The sequence below is a fragment of the Mastigoproctus giganteus genome, chromosome 6 (genome assembly GCF_048544385.1).
Source record: "Mastigoproctus giganteus isolate SK-2022 chromosome 6, ASM4854438v1, whole genome shotgun sequence".
Taxonomy (NCBI): Eukaryota; Metazoa; Arthropoda; class Arachnida; order Uropygi; family Thelyphonidae; genus Mastigoproctus; species Mastigoproctus giganteus.
This window is the reverse complement of record NC_143580.1, coordinates 95,719,222-95,740,075: the sequence shown is the minus strand read 5'-3', so window position 1 is coordinate 95,740,075 and position 20,854 is coordinate 95,719,222. Positions and strand designations below refer to the sequence as shown.

The window sequence follows — 20,854 nt, the reverse complement described above, 5'->3', positions numbered from 1 at the left end:
TAATCAAAATCATTCATGCTCAGCATTAGCAAAAGCACATGATGCAAGAAAGCAAGCTTATATAGTATCAGCCAAAATAAAAAAAATAAAAAAATAAAATCTAATTTCACCCATCCACTCGCTCCAAATGTTTGTCTAGTTCTGCCTTGAATCTATTTAAGCTATCAACTTCTACAACTACAGATGGAAGTTTATTCCAGCAATCAACCACCTGCTGGCTAAAGGCAAACTGCTGCACATCTGTCCTACAACTGTCTTTCCTCAATTTGAATTTATGCCCTGTCGGGCATTTATTCTGAGCAAGAGGAAGAATCCCATCAGCATTGAGCATGCTCAAACCATACACCTCAATCAGATCACCTTGCAGGTGCCTAGTCTCCAGACACTGTAATTTGCAAAACTTAAGCCTTTCTTCGTGAGAGCAATATTATTTTGTAATCCATGGTAAATTAATTTTAAATCATCTTTTAAATTTAAATTTTTTATATGGATATCAGATAAAATTTTACTAAAATTCTGACATTTCTGGCATGTAAATTTCTTTCTTCATCATATACATCTGCTATGAGATACGTGTATCGCTTTTAATAGTTTTAAATTTATTTACATTATATTCAAAGTCTATTCTTAAATCAGTTATTAAAGTTATCAGTTAAAAGTACAGTAAACCCCCGCTATTCGCGGTTTCGCGGTTGCTGATTTAATATAAAATGAAACCTAAAAAATGTGAATTTTAAAGCACCGTGAACATTTTCCGCCATAAAAAACATGGGCGTGGCTAAAATTTATCTTTCCCGGTCAAAACAGCGCTTAGTGGGTGGGGGGAAGAGGAGTGGCAAAATCGCGAGTGTGGATGTTTCTCGCTAATCCCTGTTCAGTTTGTGTTATGCGCTTGTCATGGAAGGTTTCGTCGTTTGGTTTGCTTTTAATTTCTATGCTTATAAATTGAATAAATTTATCAATTTATAAATTGAAATGCTTACAAAAGTGATAAATCTACTGTTTTGCAGTGTAAAACAGACTTTTTCAAGTGTGTTAATGGAAGAAAGTGACTTTATTGTGGACAAGTTCTTTCTAACCCATACAAAAATATGGCTACAAATAAACAAGGGAAATGTGAAAAGATCAAAGAAGGTGATGACATCTTCTCGGTGGCAAAACATTATAAAATCAATGAGTCAACAGTACAATCAATCAAGAAATCGGAAGAAAAAATCCGCCGTAGTGTCCGTGAAAACACGCTAATTGTTTCAAAAATTTGCTCTGTAACTCGTGATGTTAAATTAGAAAAAATGGAAAAGGCTTTAAATCTGTGGATAGAAGACCGAACTCAAAATAAAATTCCATTAAGTTCACTCATCATTCGTGAAAAAGCAAAACTCCTTTATCAATACTTTAGTGAAACTGGTGATAGCACTGGCGGGACAAGTTTTTTTTGCTAGCAAAGACGCTGTTTGAAGCTGTTTGACGCTGAAATAACAGCAAAGACGCTGTTTGAAATTTCTAATAAATATTACATTTAATATTAAATTGTTTCTTATTTTCATTTCGATGCCATACGCTTGCATTTCACTATGTACTGTCTATGTACATAGTCATATTATGAAGGTACATATAATACATACATAGACAATTTTAGACTAGTTTTTCTTATATATTTCATACTTTGGAACAGAACCCCTTTATTACTATGGGAGCCATAACTCAGTATTCGCGTTTTCGGTATTCGCGGCATTTCTCAGTAACGTAACCCCTGCTATTCGCGGGGGTTTACTGTATTATTAACTGTTTGAAATTGAGTTAATTTTTCCTGTTTAATTTCTCTTTGAATTCCTGAATAAATTCCTCAGATAATATTTGAAACTTATCTGCATGTTCTTTAATAAACTTTTCAAAGATATAGCTTGATGTTTAGATATTAGATTCCAGTTAATCTTTTCATGAAATCTTTCTATAAAACCTTTGTCAATTTTTTTAAAAACTATATTTTTTAATCAAAATCATGCATGTTGAATATTATTTTGTAATATTCCAATTGAGATAATCCTAAAATTGTCTAGCCAGCTGTTCAGAGAGAGTAAGATCTCTAGATACTTTATCTGATTTTACAGTATTAGATTTAAAAGGATAAGCTTCAGGAATTTTCATTTAATTATAAATTATTTTCTTCAATTAAATAATCACTACCTTTTTACCCGATAATTGTAACTTCCCTTCTTTTTCAGATAAAATTAAACAGTATAATCAATAATTTTCATTTTTTTTTTTGTTAATTTCCACTGAAATAAAGCTTCAATAGATTTGATGTTACATAATCTGAGTGTTTACTGATGTTAAAATGTATTCATCTGTTAGTGAAATAGCTATTTCATTAAATGTTCTTTTATTTAGAGGGAAATATGCTGGTGGGTTATATTTTTTCAATTATAACAGCAAATGGATAGCTTGTAGGTTTAAAGTTATATATTACATCAGATTGAATGCATTATCATTAGTTCCTTTTTTTAACCGAACAATGTACTAATATTTTATCTACTCTGAAAGTACTATTAGGGACCTACTTACCTTCATTCATTCTATCTTTATATATCCTTTGTTCAAACACTAACACAATATATAACTTTCATTCTGAAAAGTCAATTTCATAATCTTCTTCTAATTTAAATATGAATATCCCTGCATATTAGCATTAGTAGAGGCATTTGATGCAAGAAAGCAAGCTTATGCAGCATCAGCCAAAAAAAAAAAAACCCACTTCCACTTCACCCCTCTGTTCGTTCAAAATACCTGTCCAGCTGAGCCTTAAACTTATTTAGGCTATCAAGCTCCACCACAAGGGATGGCAGTCTGTTCCACCAACCAACCACCCGCTGGCTAAAGGCAAATTTCCGCACGTCTATCCTACATCTGTCTTTCCTCAATTTGAATTTATGCCCTCTCAGGTGATTTTTCTGAGCTAGAGGAAGAATCCCATCAGCATTGAGCATGCTTAAACCATTCAAGGCTTTATACACCTCTATCAGATCACCTCGCTGGTGCCTAGTCTCCAGACACTGTAATTTGCAAAACTTAAGCCTTTCTTCGTAAGAGCACCCCTTTGTTCCATTCACTAATCTTGTTGCCCTTCTCTGTACTCGTTCCAGCAGCTCTACATCCTTCTTGAAATGAGGCCTCCAGACCTGTATACAGTACTCTAGGTGTGGCCTGACCATTGCCTTATACAATGGAATAATCACCTCCTTATCCCTGCTGGAAAAATTCCTGTATATCATTGACAATACTCCATGAGCTACTCTTGCTGCCCGTCTGCACTGCTCAGAGAACTTCATATCTGCCTGCACAATCACCCCCAAGTCCCTTTCATTCTCTACCACTGTCAGTGTAGTACCACAGAGTTGATACGTTGCTCTGGGGTTGCTTTTTCCCATGTGTAGTACTTTACATTTGTCAATGTTAAACTTCATTTGCCACCTCTCAGCCCATCTGCTCAACCTTTCCAGATCCTGTTGCAGCAGCATAGTGTCAGTAGTGTCCTTGACAACCCTGCCAACCTTTGTATCATCTGCAAACTTGGACATTAAGCTTGATATACCATCATCAATATCATTTATAAATACAGAAAACAATAATGGACCCAACACTGAGCCCTGAGGGACTCCACTAATAACATTAGTCCACGATGAGCAGTGTCCATTGATTACCACTCTCTGTCTTCTCCCCCTCAACCACCCCTTTATCCATAGCAGCAATTTGCCTCCAATGTCACACTGCTCCAATTTGTGTAGCAGTCTTCCATGTGCAACAGTATCAAAAGCCTTTCTAAGATCCAAGTATATAATATCAAAGTTATTCCCTGCATCCAGTTCTTTTGTGACTGCATCATAGTATCCAATCAAGTTGGTGAGGCAAGACTTCCCCTTAACAAAACCATGCTGTGTCTGAGCTATAACTGAAGTCTTGTCTAAATGATCCTGCAGTGCTTCTTTAACCAGTGCCTCCATTAATTTTCCTGGAACAGAAGTTAAGCTCACAGGTCTATAATTACTTGTGTCAGCCTTTGATCCTCCTTTGTGAATTGGGGTCACATTTGCACATTTCCAGTCTATGGGTACCTCCCCTGAGTCCAAGGAAGCTCTCATAATTATGGCTAAGGGTTTGCTTACTTCCTTTGCTGCCTCCTTTAATATAACTGGATAGATCCCATCCACCCCGGGTGCCTTTCTTGTGTTTATCTTCAACAGTTTCTCCTCCACTTTACTCCCAGTTATTTCAAGATTCTGTAGCTTACTGCTAGAGTTGAATACACCTCTGGCATTCCCCTTGCTGAATAACTCCTCATGTGTGAATGTCGATGCAAAATATTCATTTAGTTTGTTAGCTACCTGAGCAGGATCATCAACAGTTGACCCATCAATATCAAGTGGACCAATCTGATTCATCCCCTTCCTTCTAGAGTTTACATAAGTAAAGAACTCTTTGCTGTTTTTCTTTGCATCCCTGCCAAGGATTTCTCGTAATCTGCCTTCGCCTGCCTAACCTCCTTTGTAACTTGGTTGCATATCAACTTGTATCTATCATAGGCTTCTGTGTCATGTGTTAATTTGTAAGTATCCCATGCATTTTTCTTCTCTGCCATATGCCTCATTAGTTCATCTGACATCCATTTTGGCCTAAACCTTGAACAATATTTCTTAGTTGGTATGTAAAGCCTAGTAGCTTCCAAGATAAGTTCTTTGAATGCTTCCCATTTTGAATTTGCTGTTGGTAACATCATCAGTTGGTCCCACTGTATAGAATTTAAATACTGTCTCAGTCCATCGTAGTCGCCTTTACGGAAGCAATAACCCTTCCCTTTACCCCTAATGGTAGTTACCTCTTTCAGTAAATCCCACTTCAGCACACTGTGATCACTGCCACCTAGTGGTTCATTTATCTGCAGATTCTTAATGCATGAAGAATCACTGCTGATAATCAAATCAAGAGTATTACTCCCTCTAGTTGCCTCCCGAACATGCTGATGTAGAAAACAATCATCCAATAAATCCACAAAAGCCCTGCTAGTGTGTGAGTAACCAGCCCCCAAATTCCAGTCAATATCTGGGAAATTAAAATCTCCCATTATAAGACTCTCTGATTTACTGGCCCACTCTATTTCCCTGTACAGTTCCTTATTATACTCATCAGAGTCATTAGGCCTATAGCACACTCCTACTCTCAATTTTGATCTCCCAATGCTTATGTCACACCAAACTGACTCAACACTGCACTGTCCAGCGATGTCGACTGGCTTCACTTCCTTGGTTTTTATGTGTTTCTTAACTAATAGCATAAGCCCTCCCCCCTTCCTATCCTGTCTATCCTTTCTGTAGACGTTGTACTCCCCAAATTGCATTTCTGCATCCCTTATATCTGTGTGACACCACGTCTCTGATATCCCAACAATATCTGCCTTTGATGTTTTGAGCAATACCTCAAATTCATCAAATTTATTTACTAAACTCCTAGCATTGGTGTACACGCAAGTATACCTGCACCTGTTTCTATTCTTAGCTACCCTAACACAACCCATGTGTTTACTTGTACCGCAATGGCTCCCAGCAGGCTCTGAAATACCATGCATCTTGTTTTTCAGGCTTCTGCTCATTCTAATAGAAGCAGTGCAAGAATCTCTTTCACCTCTGCCAGTGGCTACTGTCAATCTATTGGTCTTTGTCTCCCCCCAATATAAATTACTGTCAAAAATAATAGGTGGTTTTTCTGACTCAACATGAAGTTTTAAATAGTCATTAAAGAAATCTAATTCATAAATGTCATTAGTAAACATTATTAATTTCTATTTATGATTATCAAAATACTTGACGTGATTATTATTATATTGATTACTTACATTAAACCACAAATAATACATATTTAACTTGGTTAATGCAATTTCATAAGGATAAAAGGTATATCTGAATATAATCTTAAACAACCTGGTATTGGTTTTAGAATCTTAAAACTAATTTGTATTTCATCCACTTTTAATAAAGGAAAATACATATATGTTTAATTTAAGAAAGGTTTTTCCATTTCTTCTATATCAAAGATTTCTTCTTTTAGCAACCTAATTTCAGCATTTAATTTTCTAAGTCTGTATTTCTTTTCATTCTTATAAATTTCAAATCAGTATTATCCTTATGTAACTGCTTTCTTTTCAGTTCTTGATTTACATTAAATAATTTTTCTCTTTCTATTCTCAGTAATTCTAAATCTTGATGTAGTCGTCTTATTTTCTCCCCATTTGACATTATCTACAAGGGCTAGGGTTTTTATGTATTGTGTGCATTTATCTGAAAGCAGAGTTTTATGTATTCTTATTTATTTGCTCTCATATCGTTGTCATCAATTATGTTTTTTTATATAATTACATATAATAAGGACTATTGCACTTCGTACTGAAGAACTTTTTCGTGGAAAATTATTTCAGATACAATTTAAGTCTCTGAAGACTTAACCTAGTCTTATAGTAAGGAGAGAGAACAACACACAGTACTTTTTATCAGTGCTTAAATAAACAAAGCAGCTACCTGATTACATTTAATCAGTTAATATAAGTAATTTATACTTGAATTTCAATTCTAGTAATTTGAATATTCAATTTTCAATGTCATTCTTCTTTGCTGTTATAAATAGACTTTTCTTTACTTCTCTTAATTTATTTTCAGATTTTTGTTCTCCAGTGAATAGTTAAAATGTAATGAAAGGGAATTCCTCTATACTTTGAAAATAAATTGTTAATTTATTAATATCCATGTTATGTTAACTTCATATCTTTATCTAATAAAACACCATTATAAATTTCAAAGTTAATTACTTAGAAATCTTTTTGTAAAACAATACATTGTTTAGTAGATGCATAGAATGGGATACAATATATGTTTTCAGGTATTTTTTTTTTTAGCATTTTTTAGCATTAGTAGAGGCATTTGATGCAAGAAAGCAAGCTTATGCAGCATCAGCCAAAAAAAAAAAAAAAAAATAAAGTAAAATAAATAAATAAAAAATAACCACTTCCACTTCACCAATCTGTTCATTCGAAATACCTGTCCAGCTGAGCCTTAAACTTACTTAGGCTGTCAACTTCCATGACAAGGGATGGAAGTCTGTTCCTCCTACCAATCACCCGCTGGCTAAAGGCAAATTTCTGCACATCTATCCTACATCTGTCTTTCCTCAATTTGAATTTATGCCCTCTCAGGTGATTATTCTGAGCAAGAGGAAGAATCTCATCAGCATTGAGCATGCTCAAACCATTCAAGGCTTTGTACACCTCTATCAGATCACCTCGCTGGTGCCTAGTCTCCAGACACTGTAATTCGCAAAACTTAAGCCTTTCTTCATAAGAGCACCCCTTTGTTCCATTCACTAATCTTGTTGCCCTTCTCTGTACTTGTTCCAGCAGCTCTACATCCTTCTTGAAATGAGTCCTCCAGACCTGTATACAGTACTCTAGGTGTGGCCTGACCATTGCCTTATACAAGGGAATAATCACCTCCTTATCCCTGTTAGAAAAATTCCTGTATATCATTGATAAGGCACCATGAGCTACTCTTGCAGCCCATCTGCACTGCTCAGAGAACTTCATATCTGCCTGCACAACCACCCCCAGGTCCCTTTCATTCTCTACCACTGTCAGTGTAGTACCACAGAGTTGATACGTTGCTCTGGGGTTGCTGTTTCCCATATGTAGTACTTTACATTTGTCAATGTTAAACTTCATTTGCCACCTCTCAGCCCATCTGCTCGACCTTTCCAGATCCTGTTGCAGCAGCATAGTGTCAGTAGTGTCCTTGATAACTCTGCCAACCTTCGTATCGTCTGCAAACTTGGACATTAAGCTTGATATACCATCATCAATATCATTTATAAATACAGAAAACAATAATGGACACAACACTGAGCCCTGAGGGACTCCACTAATAACATTAGTCCACGATGAGCAGTGTCCATTGATTACCACTCTCTGTCTTCTCCCTCTCAACCACCCCTTTATCCACAGCAGCAATTTGCCTCCAATGCCACACTGCTCCAATTTGTGCAGCAGTCTTCCATGTGCAACAGTATCAAAAGCCTTTCTAAGATCCAAGTATATAATATCAAAGTTATGCCCTGCATCCAGTTCTTTTGTGACTGCATCATAGTATCCAATCAAATTGGTCAGGCAAGACTTCCCCTGAACAAAACCATGCTGTGTCCGAGCTATAACTGAAGTCTTATCTAGATGATCCTGCAGTGCTTCTTTAACCAGTGCCTCCATTAATTTTCCGGGAACAGAAGTTAAACTCACAGGTCTATAATTACTTGTGTCAGCCTTTGATCCTCCCTTGTGAATTGGGGTCACATGTGCACATCTCCACTCCATGGGTACCTCCCCTGAGTCCAAGGAAGCTCTCATAATTATGGCTAAGGGTTTGCTTACTTCCTTTGCTGCCTCCTTTAATATAACTGGATAGATCCCATCCACCCCAGGTGCCTTTCTTGTGTTTATCTTCAACAATTTCTCCTCCACTTTACTCTCAGTTATTACAAGATTCTCTAGCTTACTGCTAGAGTTGAATAGACCTCTGCAATTCCCCTTGCTGAATAACTCCTCATGTGTGAATGTCGATGCAAAATATTCATTTAGTTTGTTAGCTACCTGAGCAGGGTCATCAACAGTTGACCCATCAATATCAAGTGGACCAATCTGATTCATCCCCTTCCTTCTAGAGTTTACATAAGTAAAGAACTCTTTGCTGTTTTTTTTCACATCCCTTGCCAAGGTTCTCTCGTAATCTGCCTTCACCTGCCTAACCTCCTTTGTAACTTGGTTACAGATCAACTTGTATCTATCATAGACTTCTGTGTCACGTGTTAATTTGTATGTATTCCATGCATTTTTCTTCTCTGCCATATGCCTCATTAGTTCATCTGACATCCATTTTGGCCTAACCCTTGAACAATATTTCTTAGTTGGTATGTAAAGCCTAGTAGCTTCCAAGATAAGTTCTTTGAATGCTTCCCATTTTGAATTTGCTGTTGGTAACATCATCAGTTGATCCCACTGTATAGAATTTAAATACTGTCTCAGTCCATCGTAGTCGCCTTTACGAAAGCAATACCCCTTCCCTTTACCCCTAATGGTAGTTACCTTTTTGAGTAACTCGCACTTCAGAACACTGTGATCACTGCCACCTAGTGGTTCATTTATCTGCAGATTCTTAATGCATGAAGAATCACTACTGATAATCAAATCAAGAGTATTACTCCCTCTAGTTGCCTCCCGAACATGCTGATGTAGAAAACTATCATCCAATAAATCCACAAAGGCCGTGCTAGTGTGTGAGTGACCAGCCCCCAAATTCCAGTCAATATCTGGGAAATTAAATTCCTCTATTATAAGACTCTCTGATTTACTGGCCCACTCTATTTCCCCGTACAGTTTCTTATTATACTCATCAGAGTCATTAGGCCTATAGCACACTCTTACTCTCAATCTTGATCTCCCAATGCTTATGTCACACCAAACTGACTCGACACTGCACTGTCCAGCGATGTCGACTGGCTTCACTTCCTTGGATTTTATGTGTTTCTTAACTAATAGCATAACCCCTCCTCCCTTCCTATCCTGTCTATCCTTTCTGTAGACATTGTACTCCCCAAATTCCAGTTCTGCATTCCTTATATCTGTGTGACACCACGTCTCTGAAATCCCAACAATATCTGCCTTTGATGTTTTGAGCAATACCTCAAATTCATCAAATTTATTTACTAAACTCCTAGCATTGGTGTACACGCAAGTATACATGCACCTGCTCTTCCTCTTAGCCACCCTAACACAACCCATGTGTTTACTTTTACCCCCATGATTCCCAGCAGTCTCTGAAATATTCTGCATCTTATTTTGCAGGCTGCTGCTCATTCCAATAGAAGCAGTGCAAGAATCACTTTCTCATCTGCCCACGGCTACTGTTAATCTATTAATCCTTGTATCCCCCCAATCTAGCAGTTTTCCGACCCACCTAACACTGCCTCGATAGCATCAGCAAACATTCTTGCACCCTTTCTATTTAAGTGTATCCCATCCCTGTAGAAGCAGTCTCTCCTATTAACAAGTACAGACCAGGCTGAAAAAAATTCTACCCCTTGACCCCTGCACAATCTTTCCAGGGCCGAATTGATCGACAGGGCTCTCATCATATACTCCCTCCTATCGTGTCTTGGCAGAATTGCAGACACTTTCAAATTCAACCCTAATTCACGGCTTTTTTTCATCAGTGACCTGTACTTGTTAAGTAATTCTGCCGGTCTCCTACTCATAATATCATTAGTGCCAACGTGTACAACTATATCACCTTTTGTGCCCTTAAAAGATATCTGCTCTACGTCATCAACCTTTGCCCCTGGCAGACATACCCTGGTCCTGTTCCACCTATTCTTTTTACAAAGCATGTTTCCCGTTTCCCTGATAATAGAGTCACCAACAACTACTAGTTCCTTTGGGACCAGCGCATTGTGCCTTGGGGGCTGCCGCTGTGTTGCGCGATGACCAAGTGCAAGCTCTGCCATTGGTATGGGCAGCTGAGAGCTTGATGGGCCCATCACTTGTAATCCTTCGAGGGCATCCACCCTGTCCTTCAAGCTCTCATATAGGCCCATAACAACGCTGAGTTGTCGCCTGATTTCCTTACACTCCTTGATCGCGCACATACAAAGACATCCCCCGTGGCATTATCATGCCCCATACCTGACTGCTCTGCAAACATCAAGCAAATAGTGCATATTAAAAGGCTGTGATTCAGAGGGCAACTGCCCCCTCAGTTCTCCCTTGAGCCACAGCATTCCCATTAGCTTGAGCCTTTTGCTTTGCTGCTCTGGTTTGAGTCATGATTTCGATTTACTTCCAATAAAATTTCAATTTCAGTTCAAAATTAAATCCTAAACTTGTATCCCAACACAGTTATAACGCTATATTTATGTTTCAGTAACGAGTGTTATATACGAAATATTTATGTTTCAGTAACGAGTGTTATCTACGAAATTGTAGATTTACTGCATTTTTATCAGACTTAGGATCAGATATGTTAATTATGTGTTTCCCCATTACATAAGGGCCATTTGAAATAGATAATGCAGCATTTTATGCAATACATTTAATTTCATCTACATAAGTTTTATTAAGCGCATCATCATGCTTTTGATACTATCGCATATGGAAGACTACTGTACAAATTGGAACGGTGCAACACTGGGGGCACATTACTGCTATGAATAAAGGGATGGTTGAGTGGGAGAAGACAGAGTGGTAATCAATGGACACTGTTGTTCATGGACTAATGTTATTAGTGGAGTCCCCCAGGGTTAAGTGTTGGGTTCATTGTTGTTTTCTGTTTTTATTAATCAAATTGATGATTAATGTCAAAGTTTGCAGACGATATGAAGGTTGGCAGAGTCGTTAATGACAGTAATGATAGTACACTACTGCAACAGGATCTGGAAAAGTTGAGCAGATGTGCTGAGAGGTAGCAAATGAAGTTTAACATTGACAAATGTAAAGTACTGCATATGGGTGCCAGTAACCCCAGAGTAACGTATCTACTGGGTGGTACTACACTCAGGGTAGTGGAGAATGAAAAGGACCTGGGGGTAATTGTACAGTCAGATATGAAGTTTTCTGAGCAGTGCAAAAAGGCTGCAAGAGTAGCTCATGGTGTCTTGTCAATGATACACAGAAATTTTACTAGCAGAGATAAGGGGGTGATTGTCCCCTTGTATAAGGCATGGTCAGGCCACACCTTGAGTACTGTATACAGGTCTGGAGGCCTCAGTTTAGGAAAGATGTAGAGCCGCTGTGACGAGAACAGAGAAGGGTAACGAGATTGATGTTACCGAGAAAGGCTTAAGGTCTGCAAATTGCAGCTTCTGGAGACTAGGCACCTGCGAGGTGATCTAATTGAGGTGTATAAGGCCTTGAATGGTTTGAGTAAGCTCAGTGCTGATGGGATTCTTCTTCTAGCCTAGATTAATTGCCTGAGGGACATAAATTAAAATTGAGGAAAGACAGTTGTAGAACAGATGTGTGGAAGTTTGCCTTTAGTAGCCACCAGGTGGTTGATTTCTACAACTATCATCTGTCATTGTAGAAGTGTACAACTTAAATAAATTCAAGGCAGAACTAGACAAACATTTGAAGCAAATGGTTAGGTGCAATGGGAAAATTTTTTTTGGCTGGTGTTGTTATATGCTTGCTTTTTTTTCATCATATGCCTCTACTAATGCTAATCATTATCTTGAGGGTTAGCTACTTTGATTATTTTATTCCTTGCATTAAAAACATCTGATATAGGTATAAAAGAAACTGAAGCATATTCAAGGAGTGATTCATTTGCTCCATCATTGAGATCCTCAGGAATATATACATTTATGATTTTTTTTTTTTTTTTTTTTCTCATTATAGATATAATTTTTAAGAGATAATGCATTCTCCATTTTTAATTTCAGAGACTTATCTAAAATTTCTTTATCAATTTTTTTGTAGTTCATCACTTAACATCTATACTTTTTTTTATCGATATCAGTATCTAGTGAATGTACACTTTTTTGCTGTTTGATTCAATATAAGTATCAAGATTTGATTGAACATTGTCAATTTATTTTGTAAGAGATTCTTTATTACTTTTATCATTAGTAGGGCATTTTGGAGAGTACTGGGCTTTTCATTCCAACTAAAAAATACTGTTCAAGGTTTAGTCCTAAATGGATGTTAGATGAATTAATGAGGCTTGTGGCACAGAAGAAAATGTATGGGATGCATATAAATCAGGTGACACAGAAGCCTATGGCAGATATAAACTAGTCTGTAATCAAGTCACAAATGAGGTTAGGCAGGTGACGGTAGATTACGAGAAATCTTTGCAAAGGGTGCAAAGAAAAACAGCAATGAGTTCTTTACTTATCAAATCCACGTGTGGACAGGTTTTGCAGCTCCCCTGAATGTTTAATTATACCTTATTGACTTTATTGTTAGGTTAAATTATTTTCTATTAGTAGCTTATAGACCTAGTCGAAGCTCCGTGGTTTATTTTGAATTTAGATAGCGTGGTTTGGAAAGTAACTAATACCTTGTGTCCGTAGATTAACCATTAGTAACTTGCCACCATTGTTATACGATACAGTGTGTGCTAGCGTAAGGTTTAACGATAAACTAGATAGCGAGTATAGTAGTATCAATTAATCAGTAAATTTTATTAATCTTATTAAATTTCATTCTCAATTGAATTGTACTTTTTTAACTAAATAAATACAGCAACCTAGTTATTACAAACTTAACATCATAAATTAATACATATAAGTTGACAAGGGATAAGAAAGTCATAACGTGACTCGGAGAAAATATTCGATACTGAAATACACACATATATATATATATATATATATATATATATATAGTGTTATAACTGCATTGGGATATAGGTTTAGGGTTATATTTTGTGCCGACCGGGTACCTGCCCGGCAACCCAAAGGTCGCGGGTTCGATTCCCGCCTCGGGCTTGGATCAAAGTATTGCAAAAACTTTGGGAGGTGCAATATGGTCACAGAAGCCGATGCGCCAACAACTACCAAATCAAAAAAAAATTATATTTTGTATTGGAATTTTATTGAACTTGAATAGAAATTATGATCCTTTTCATACCAACAAAGAAATATTGCTCAAGATTTAGGCCTAAATGGATGTCAGATGAACTAATTAGACATGTGACAAACAAGAAAAATGCATGGGGTACATATAAATTAACATGTGACACAGAAGCCTATGATAGATATAAGCTGGTCCGTAACCAAGTTACAAAGGAGGTTAGGCAGGCGAAGGCAGATTACAAGAAATCTTTCACAAGGGATGCAAAGAAAAACAGCAAAGAGTTCTTTACTTATGTAAACTCTAGAAGGAAGGGGATGAATCAGATTGGTCCACTTGATATCGATGGTTTAACTGTTGATCCTGCTCAGGTAGTTAACAAATTAAATGAATATTTTGCATCGACATTTCACACATGCAGTTATTCAGGGAGTTGAATGCCAGAGGTGTATTCAACTGAGGCAGTAAGCTAGATAATCTAGTAATAACTGAGAGTAAAGCGGAGGAGAAATTGTTGAAGATAAACACAAGATAGGCACCTGGGGGTGGATGGAATCTATCCAGTTATATTAAAGGAGGTGGCAAAGGAAGTACACAAACCCTTAGCCATAATTATGAGAGCTTTTCTGGACTCAGCGGAGGTATCCATGGAGTGGAGATGTGCAAATGTGACCCACAAATCCACAAAGGAGAATCAAAGGGAGACACAGGTAATTACAGACCTGTTAGTTTAATTTTTGTTCCAAAGAAATTAATGGAGGCACTGGTTAAAGAAGCATTGCAGAATCATCTAGACAAAACTTTAGTTATGGCTCAGACACAGCATGGGTTTGTTAAGGGGAAGTCTTGTCTGACTAATTTGATTGGATACTATGATGTAGTCACAAAGGAACTGGATGCAAAGAATAACTTTGATATCTTATATTTGGATCTTAGAAAAGCCTTTGAAACTGTTGTGCCTGGAAGACTGCTGGACAAATTGGAGCAGTTTGGCATTGGAGGCAAATTGGTGCTATGAATAAAGGGATGGTTGAGTGGGAGAAGACAGAGTGGTAATCAGTGGACACTGCTCTTCATGGACTAATGTTATTAGTGGAGTCCCTCGGGGTTCAGTGTTGTGTCCATTGTTGTTTTCTGTATTTATAAATGACATTGATGATAGTATATCAGCTTAATGTCGAAGTTTGCAGACGATGTGAAGGTTGGCTGGGTTGTTTATGACACTAATGACAGTACACTGCTGCAACAGGATCTAGAAAAGTGAGCAAATGGGCTGAGAGGTGGCAAATGAAGTTTAACATTGACAAATGTAAAGTGCTACATATGGGAAGCTGTAATCCCAAAGTGACGTATCAACTCTGTGGTACTACACTGACAGTGGTAGAGAACGAAAAGGAAATGGGGGTAATTGTGCAGGCAGATATGAAGTTTTCTGAGCAGCACAGTCTGCAAGAGTGGCTCATGGTGTCTTGTCAGTAAAATACAGGAATTTTTCTAGCAGGGATAAGGAGGTGATTATTCTCTTTTATAAGGCAATGGTCAGGCCACACCTTGAGTACTGTATACAGGTCTGGCGGCCTCATTTTAAGAAGGATGTAGAGCTGTTGGAACGAGTGCAGAGTAGGGCAACAAGATTAGTGAATGGAACAAAGTGTTGCTTTTATGAAGAAAGGCTTAAATTTTGCAAATTACAGTGTCTGGAGACTAGGCACCTGGGAGGTGCTCTGATTGAAGTGTATAAAGCCTTGAATGGTTTGAGCATGCTCAATGCAGAAGGATTCCTCCTCTTGCTCAGAATAATCACCTGAGAGGGCATAAATTCAAATTGAGGAAAGATAGTTGTAGGATAGATGTGCGGAAGTTTGCCTTTAGCGAGCGGGTGGTTGAATGGTGGAACAAACTTCCATCTGTCGTAGAAGTTATCATAGCTTAAATAGATTCAAGGCAGAACTTGGCAAACATTTGGAGCGAGTGGATGGGTGAAATCAGGGTTGTTTTTTTTTTTTTTTTGGCTTATGCTATATAAGCTTGCTTTCTTGCATCATGTCACTTTGCTAATGCTAAACTCTAGAAGGAATCAGATTGGACCACTTAACATAGATGGGTTGACTATTGATGATGATACTCAGGTAGCTGATAAACTGATTGAGTATTTTGCATCTACATTCACACATGAGGAGTTATTCAATGAGGGGAGTTGTCGCAAGCCCATAGAAGGTCCTCATCACTGGAAAACCGCCTCCTTTTCAGCTTCATTTTCACATGCGGGAACAGTGCAAAGTCGCAGGGAGCAAGGTCTGGACTGTAGGGAGGGTACTCGAGAAGTTTCATTCCTGTCGTGGTCAAATAATCGGTGCAGGCTTTGGCGCGGTGAGCTGCAGCATTATTGTGATGGAGGTACCAGGTGTCCATTCTTGACTTTGGCCGCAGGTTCTTCATAGATCCAATGACTTTAGGCAGGCATTGTTCAGTATACCACTTAGCTGTGACTGTCTTCTGCGTGTCCAAAAAGGACACGTTCCACAATTCCACTCGATTTGAAAAATACAGCTATCATTTTCTTCTTTACAGATCGGGATTTTCTGACAATTACGGGTGTGTCGTCATCATCAAAGACCCAAACTTTGTTTTGAGCCTTGGTCGGCAGATCGTAATAGTACAGCCAAGTCTCGTCACCTGTCACGATGTTGTTCACATACCGAGATTGTCCCTTATCAAACTTTTTTAACATCTCCCCGGCACCAAGTCACACGTCGTGTCGTCTGCTCTTCAGTCAGTTGATGCGGCACCCAGAGAGAACAAAGTTTCTTCACATGCAAATGATCTTGCAGAATCGAACGAATTGCTGGTGCATTTAGGCCCAAAGTATCCTCTATCTGTTGGTAGGTCACTCGCCTGTTTTCGTCAAGCATTTTCCTCACAGCAGTAATGTTTTCCTCCGTAACTGACGTTCGTAGCCTTCCCGGCCTCTCAGAATCCTCCAGAGTGAAATTTCCCCTTTGGAATTCTCTATACCACCTGAATATCGTTATACGATGTGGACAATCATCTAGTGCAAGAGTCATTTCTTCTAAGCACTGGTCTATGGTTAAACCACGCACGAAATTATACCGCAAAACTGTCCTTATCTCATTTCGTGACCACGATGCCATCGCAAGCACTTTACACTCTCACTACTAATGAAATAACTGAGCCCATCGACTTGGTGCGGCGGGTACTATGCGCGTATGAACATATCTCAACATGCAGCAACAAGCAGCTTCCTGTGATTCATTGTTGCGTCATATTGCAAAACTTTCCTAGTACCCTTTGTAATAACATAAAAACCCACAGAATTTCAGTTATTGGTATTATTGCAAATGCAAGAAGATCAAGTTTATCTCCCTTTTATAATAGATTGCACTAACAGAAAAGCCCAATAAACCAGGAACGGCAAATTTTTTAATTGTTTTATGGCAGTGACCTCCAGAAATGTGTTCCCTCTGCTCACGCTATCATGCCTCACAAAATTTCTGCTCGAAAAGTAAAAAAAAATGTGAGCTGCTGAAAACTGCTGAAAAATGTGACCTGAAAACAACATGAGCTTCTTTATCTTGTATGTATTGTTACGCAGGCCACTGCTTTTAGCTTGGTGCCGGGGTTTGCATTAATCTTGTGTTACTTGCAGATGAGCCAATGCAAAAATCACGTTATACTCGCATTGTTCCCTAATATATCATTCGCTTTGTAAAACTGCGCATTATAGCAGAACTGACTGTATATGAATAAATACTCAACTTTATACTGTTAATGTTTTTATTTGTAGCTCTTTAGTTCACTATTTAATTTTTGATTAACTTCTTTAAGATTGTCATTTTGCAAAGTGAGTTTTTCATTTTGTATTCTTTCTGTAATATGAGTGATATTCTCATCTGAATACTTTTTAGTGGTTGAATCAATATCATGCTCAGGATTTTTCATTCTTCAATTGCTTATTATCAATATTAAAATTACCATTTTCATTTAACTTAAAAAAAAAAAAAAAAAACAATATCAGGAAGTCCTCTTTTACCTTTACTAGTTTTTGATCTAGATGTAGTATCTCACTGACTTAAATAGTTAATTTATTATTATCTAAATTTATTCGATATTTCAAGTTCTCACCAGTAATCTTATCAATAAAAAAAAGAAATTGTACGACTTTTTTTAGCAGCTTCAGTAAATAATTTTATGAACTCTTTATTACTCAGTTTTTTAATAGCTACTCAGTGTTATTTAAGCTCAGTGTTAATTACTACTACTTGTTTGTAATAATCATCTGAGTCATTAAGCTTATAACAAATTCCTATTTTCATATATGTTTTCCCAATGCTTCTGCCTTACTAAACTGAATCAACAGTTCAGTAACATGTTCATTTATTTCTCTTCTATTATGGAAAGCAAAGCAAAAATCTCAAAGTAATTACACTGAAGATGAATTTCATTATCTTTAGGTACTGCATATTAGCTGTGCATTAATAAATAATAGAAGCATTTTTCTTTTTACCTCTAATGAATAAGTCAATTACTTTATCTTGATTCTTTTCAGTAACAAAATCGTCAAAAATTGTAATATTTTGATTAAATTTGATCAAGTGAATCATTGTCAATCATATTAGCAATATCTGATTTGAAAGTAGCAACAATAAGGCTCTCAGTTTTATAATTTTCTCTGATGATATCACTTAGTCTTTCCAGATGCACTAGGATCACAAATTAATAAACGAAAGGCCATTTTGATATGTTATAGATATTTTCTAAGAATGCATGGGCTCTACGTATTAAGAAGGTGATTAGATATCAGAGGTTTTTCAGATTATATTTGCAGAATTAATGCCTGAAAAAGAGTACAGACTGGTAGAGGTACTGAATTTATAAATAAACAAATGCAGCAGCTTTTTAAAAAAATATAACGTTCATTGATTTACTACTGAGAATATAGAAACAAAAGCTCAAACAGTATAATTCTTATCATAGATAAGAATTGTTATAATTCTTATGATGATCAGATCAAGTGCATTGCTTTCCCTTGTTACTTCTCTAACATTTTGGTGTCAGAAATAGTCATTCAACAAATCCAAAAATGTCTGCTACTGTGTTGAGTGACCAACCTAAAAGTTGCAGTCTGATGTCTCACTAAACCTTTATGCTTTACACACAGATCCAAATGGAAATACTTTTTTTTTTATTCTGGAGTGGCAGGGTCTTTTTTGCTCTCTCACACACACACACACACACACACACAGTAACAAAAATACCAGTATTTTCAGTATTGCCAAATAGTACCTTCACTTGCATAATAGAGCATGACAATTATCCTTACAGTGCCAGTATGTTTTCTACGAATGTATTAGCATTTAGGTTTGCTGTATAATATGTTCAAAAGTGAAAATGTTGAATTTAAAAAACAATCTCTTCTACTTTTGGTAAGTATTAACAGAACCAATGCATATCCACATTTTAATGTAATTCTAGATCCACATAGTTGAATGAGAATCTCCATCTTAGCTTCAGGTAATTTTTTTTTTTTTTTAAACAAAAAAAAAAAAAAGTTTTAAATAATCTTTCAGTGTTTATGTAAGTAATCGAATTTTGATTCTATTCCATATCCTCTCCTAGTAATATTGGTTTTATTAGTATTATTAACGTTAGTTTTCCTGCATGTAGATCTGTGGTGCCAGTAAATCAATGTTACCTTCTTTCACAAGAAAATCCCAATGATAAGCTTCCGAAGTCTGGCAGCTTTCGAAACTCCTTAGAAGAGTTAGAGAGGTACATTACAGAATTAAAATCAAAATTTGGAGATTTTCAGTATTTACCTCCTAGGACTCCATTTGATCCAGGACCTGCTAAGTCACTGCCAAAATTAAAAATCAAAAAGGTATGGTTTTAAAAAAAAAAAAAAAAAGTTTCTTACATTTTAAATGAATGCTTTTGTGGGGGATATGATTAATGATAATTGATATAATTAATGATCACATTAGCAGTGGATGTACTCAGACTTTAAATGTCTGAATAAACCTAACCTACTTTTAAAACAAGCAACTTTTGTTGTAATTTATTATTTATCATTTTACATTCATGAATCATTTGTACTGAATATTTCCATGTTTTTTTTTTTAGCTTAATAGTGGCATGACATCTGGTTCAAAGAAGAGGAAACACAGAGCTACATATGATGGGAGTACTGTTTCATTGAAAGGTACTTTTTATTTTGAAATTTAAAATAAAACTTGAAAGTTTCATGTAAATATATAATTGAGTTATTTTATATAAGGCTAGTTCAGTTAAAAATCTGGTTGTGGTGCAGAATATTGCTTGCCTAAATGATACACCCATCAACAGAGTAGACACTAGTGTCAATTGGATGTGATTTGTGTCTCAGAGGAGCCGATTAGCTGTGATGACCTGTGGTGCCTCATAATTTGTATCATGTCAAATTCTATTATTACATTGACAAGATCAGCATATTGTTATGCAGTTTTCTCATTCAGGAATTGACAGCCATCAAGGATTTATTGAAGGATATAGAAAAGACCAGCATTATCTGCATCCTGCAATACATTGGTAAATATATTAACTGTCGTAGACCCTCAATACATAGCATTTCATATAGTTAGAAATCATTCATAATGTATGTATGCCTTTGCCTGTCCTGTATATAGCTATGTTTATTAGTAACATCGCTGTGTAAGGCAGTGGCACCTTGCATGCAGTGGGTACTGCATTGACTTAGCGTGGAGCAAAAATGGCTGCATTTGGAACTACAGTAAACCCTCTCTAATTCAGTTAATCCAGTTCGAAATATGAACAATTCTTTTCAAAGTACTCAACTATAAAGTTGAGTACTTTGAAAACCACACAGGATTTTGGAAGGCAGATGAGTCAATCTGACTGCACATTCATTGACTACACAGAGAGATGGAACATACATTACATTGTCTTGTGGGTAGATCAGTATCATTGTTGACTCTGAGTTGGACGCAGGGCCAGCCCCTGTTCAAGAATTACTTGCAGAGCCCTGGGATCCTGTGCAAAAATAAATACAGTTGTCCCCCCCCCCCCCCCGTATTCGCTGATTCGGTTAACCACGGGAAAAAAAACGAAAAAATTTAACACGCACTACTTGTGTGTCCAATACGATGCTTCCCTTTATGGTGCCTCTGTAGCCAGGTGGGCAGG

At 37.0% G+C, this 20,854-nt stretch overlaps 1 protein-coding gene across 1 annotated transcript in view; it reads left to right on the top strand.

The window, feature by feature from the left end:
• Nucleotides 1-20,854, top strand: part of LOC150084467 (uncharacterized) — a 199,009-nt gene that overhangs the window by 173,271 nt on the left and 4,884 nt on the right. Inside the window, exons 11-12 of the mRNA XM_090376248.1 lie at nucleotides 19,340-19,553; nucleotides 19,796-19,874. Of these exons, the coding sequence (XP_090232374.1) occupies nucleotides 19,340-19,553; nucleotides 19,796-19,874 (293 nt within the window). The remainder of the gene's footprint in view (nucleotides 1-19,339; nucleotides 19,554-19,795; nucleotides 19,875-20,854) is intronic.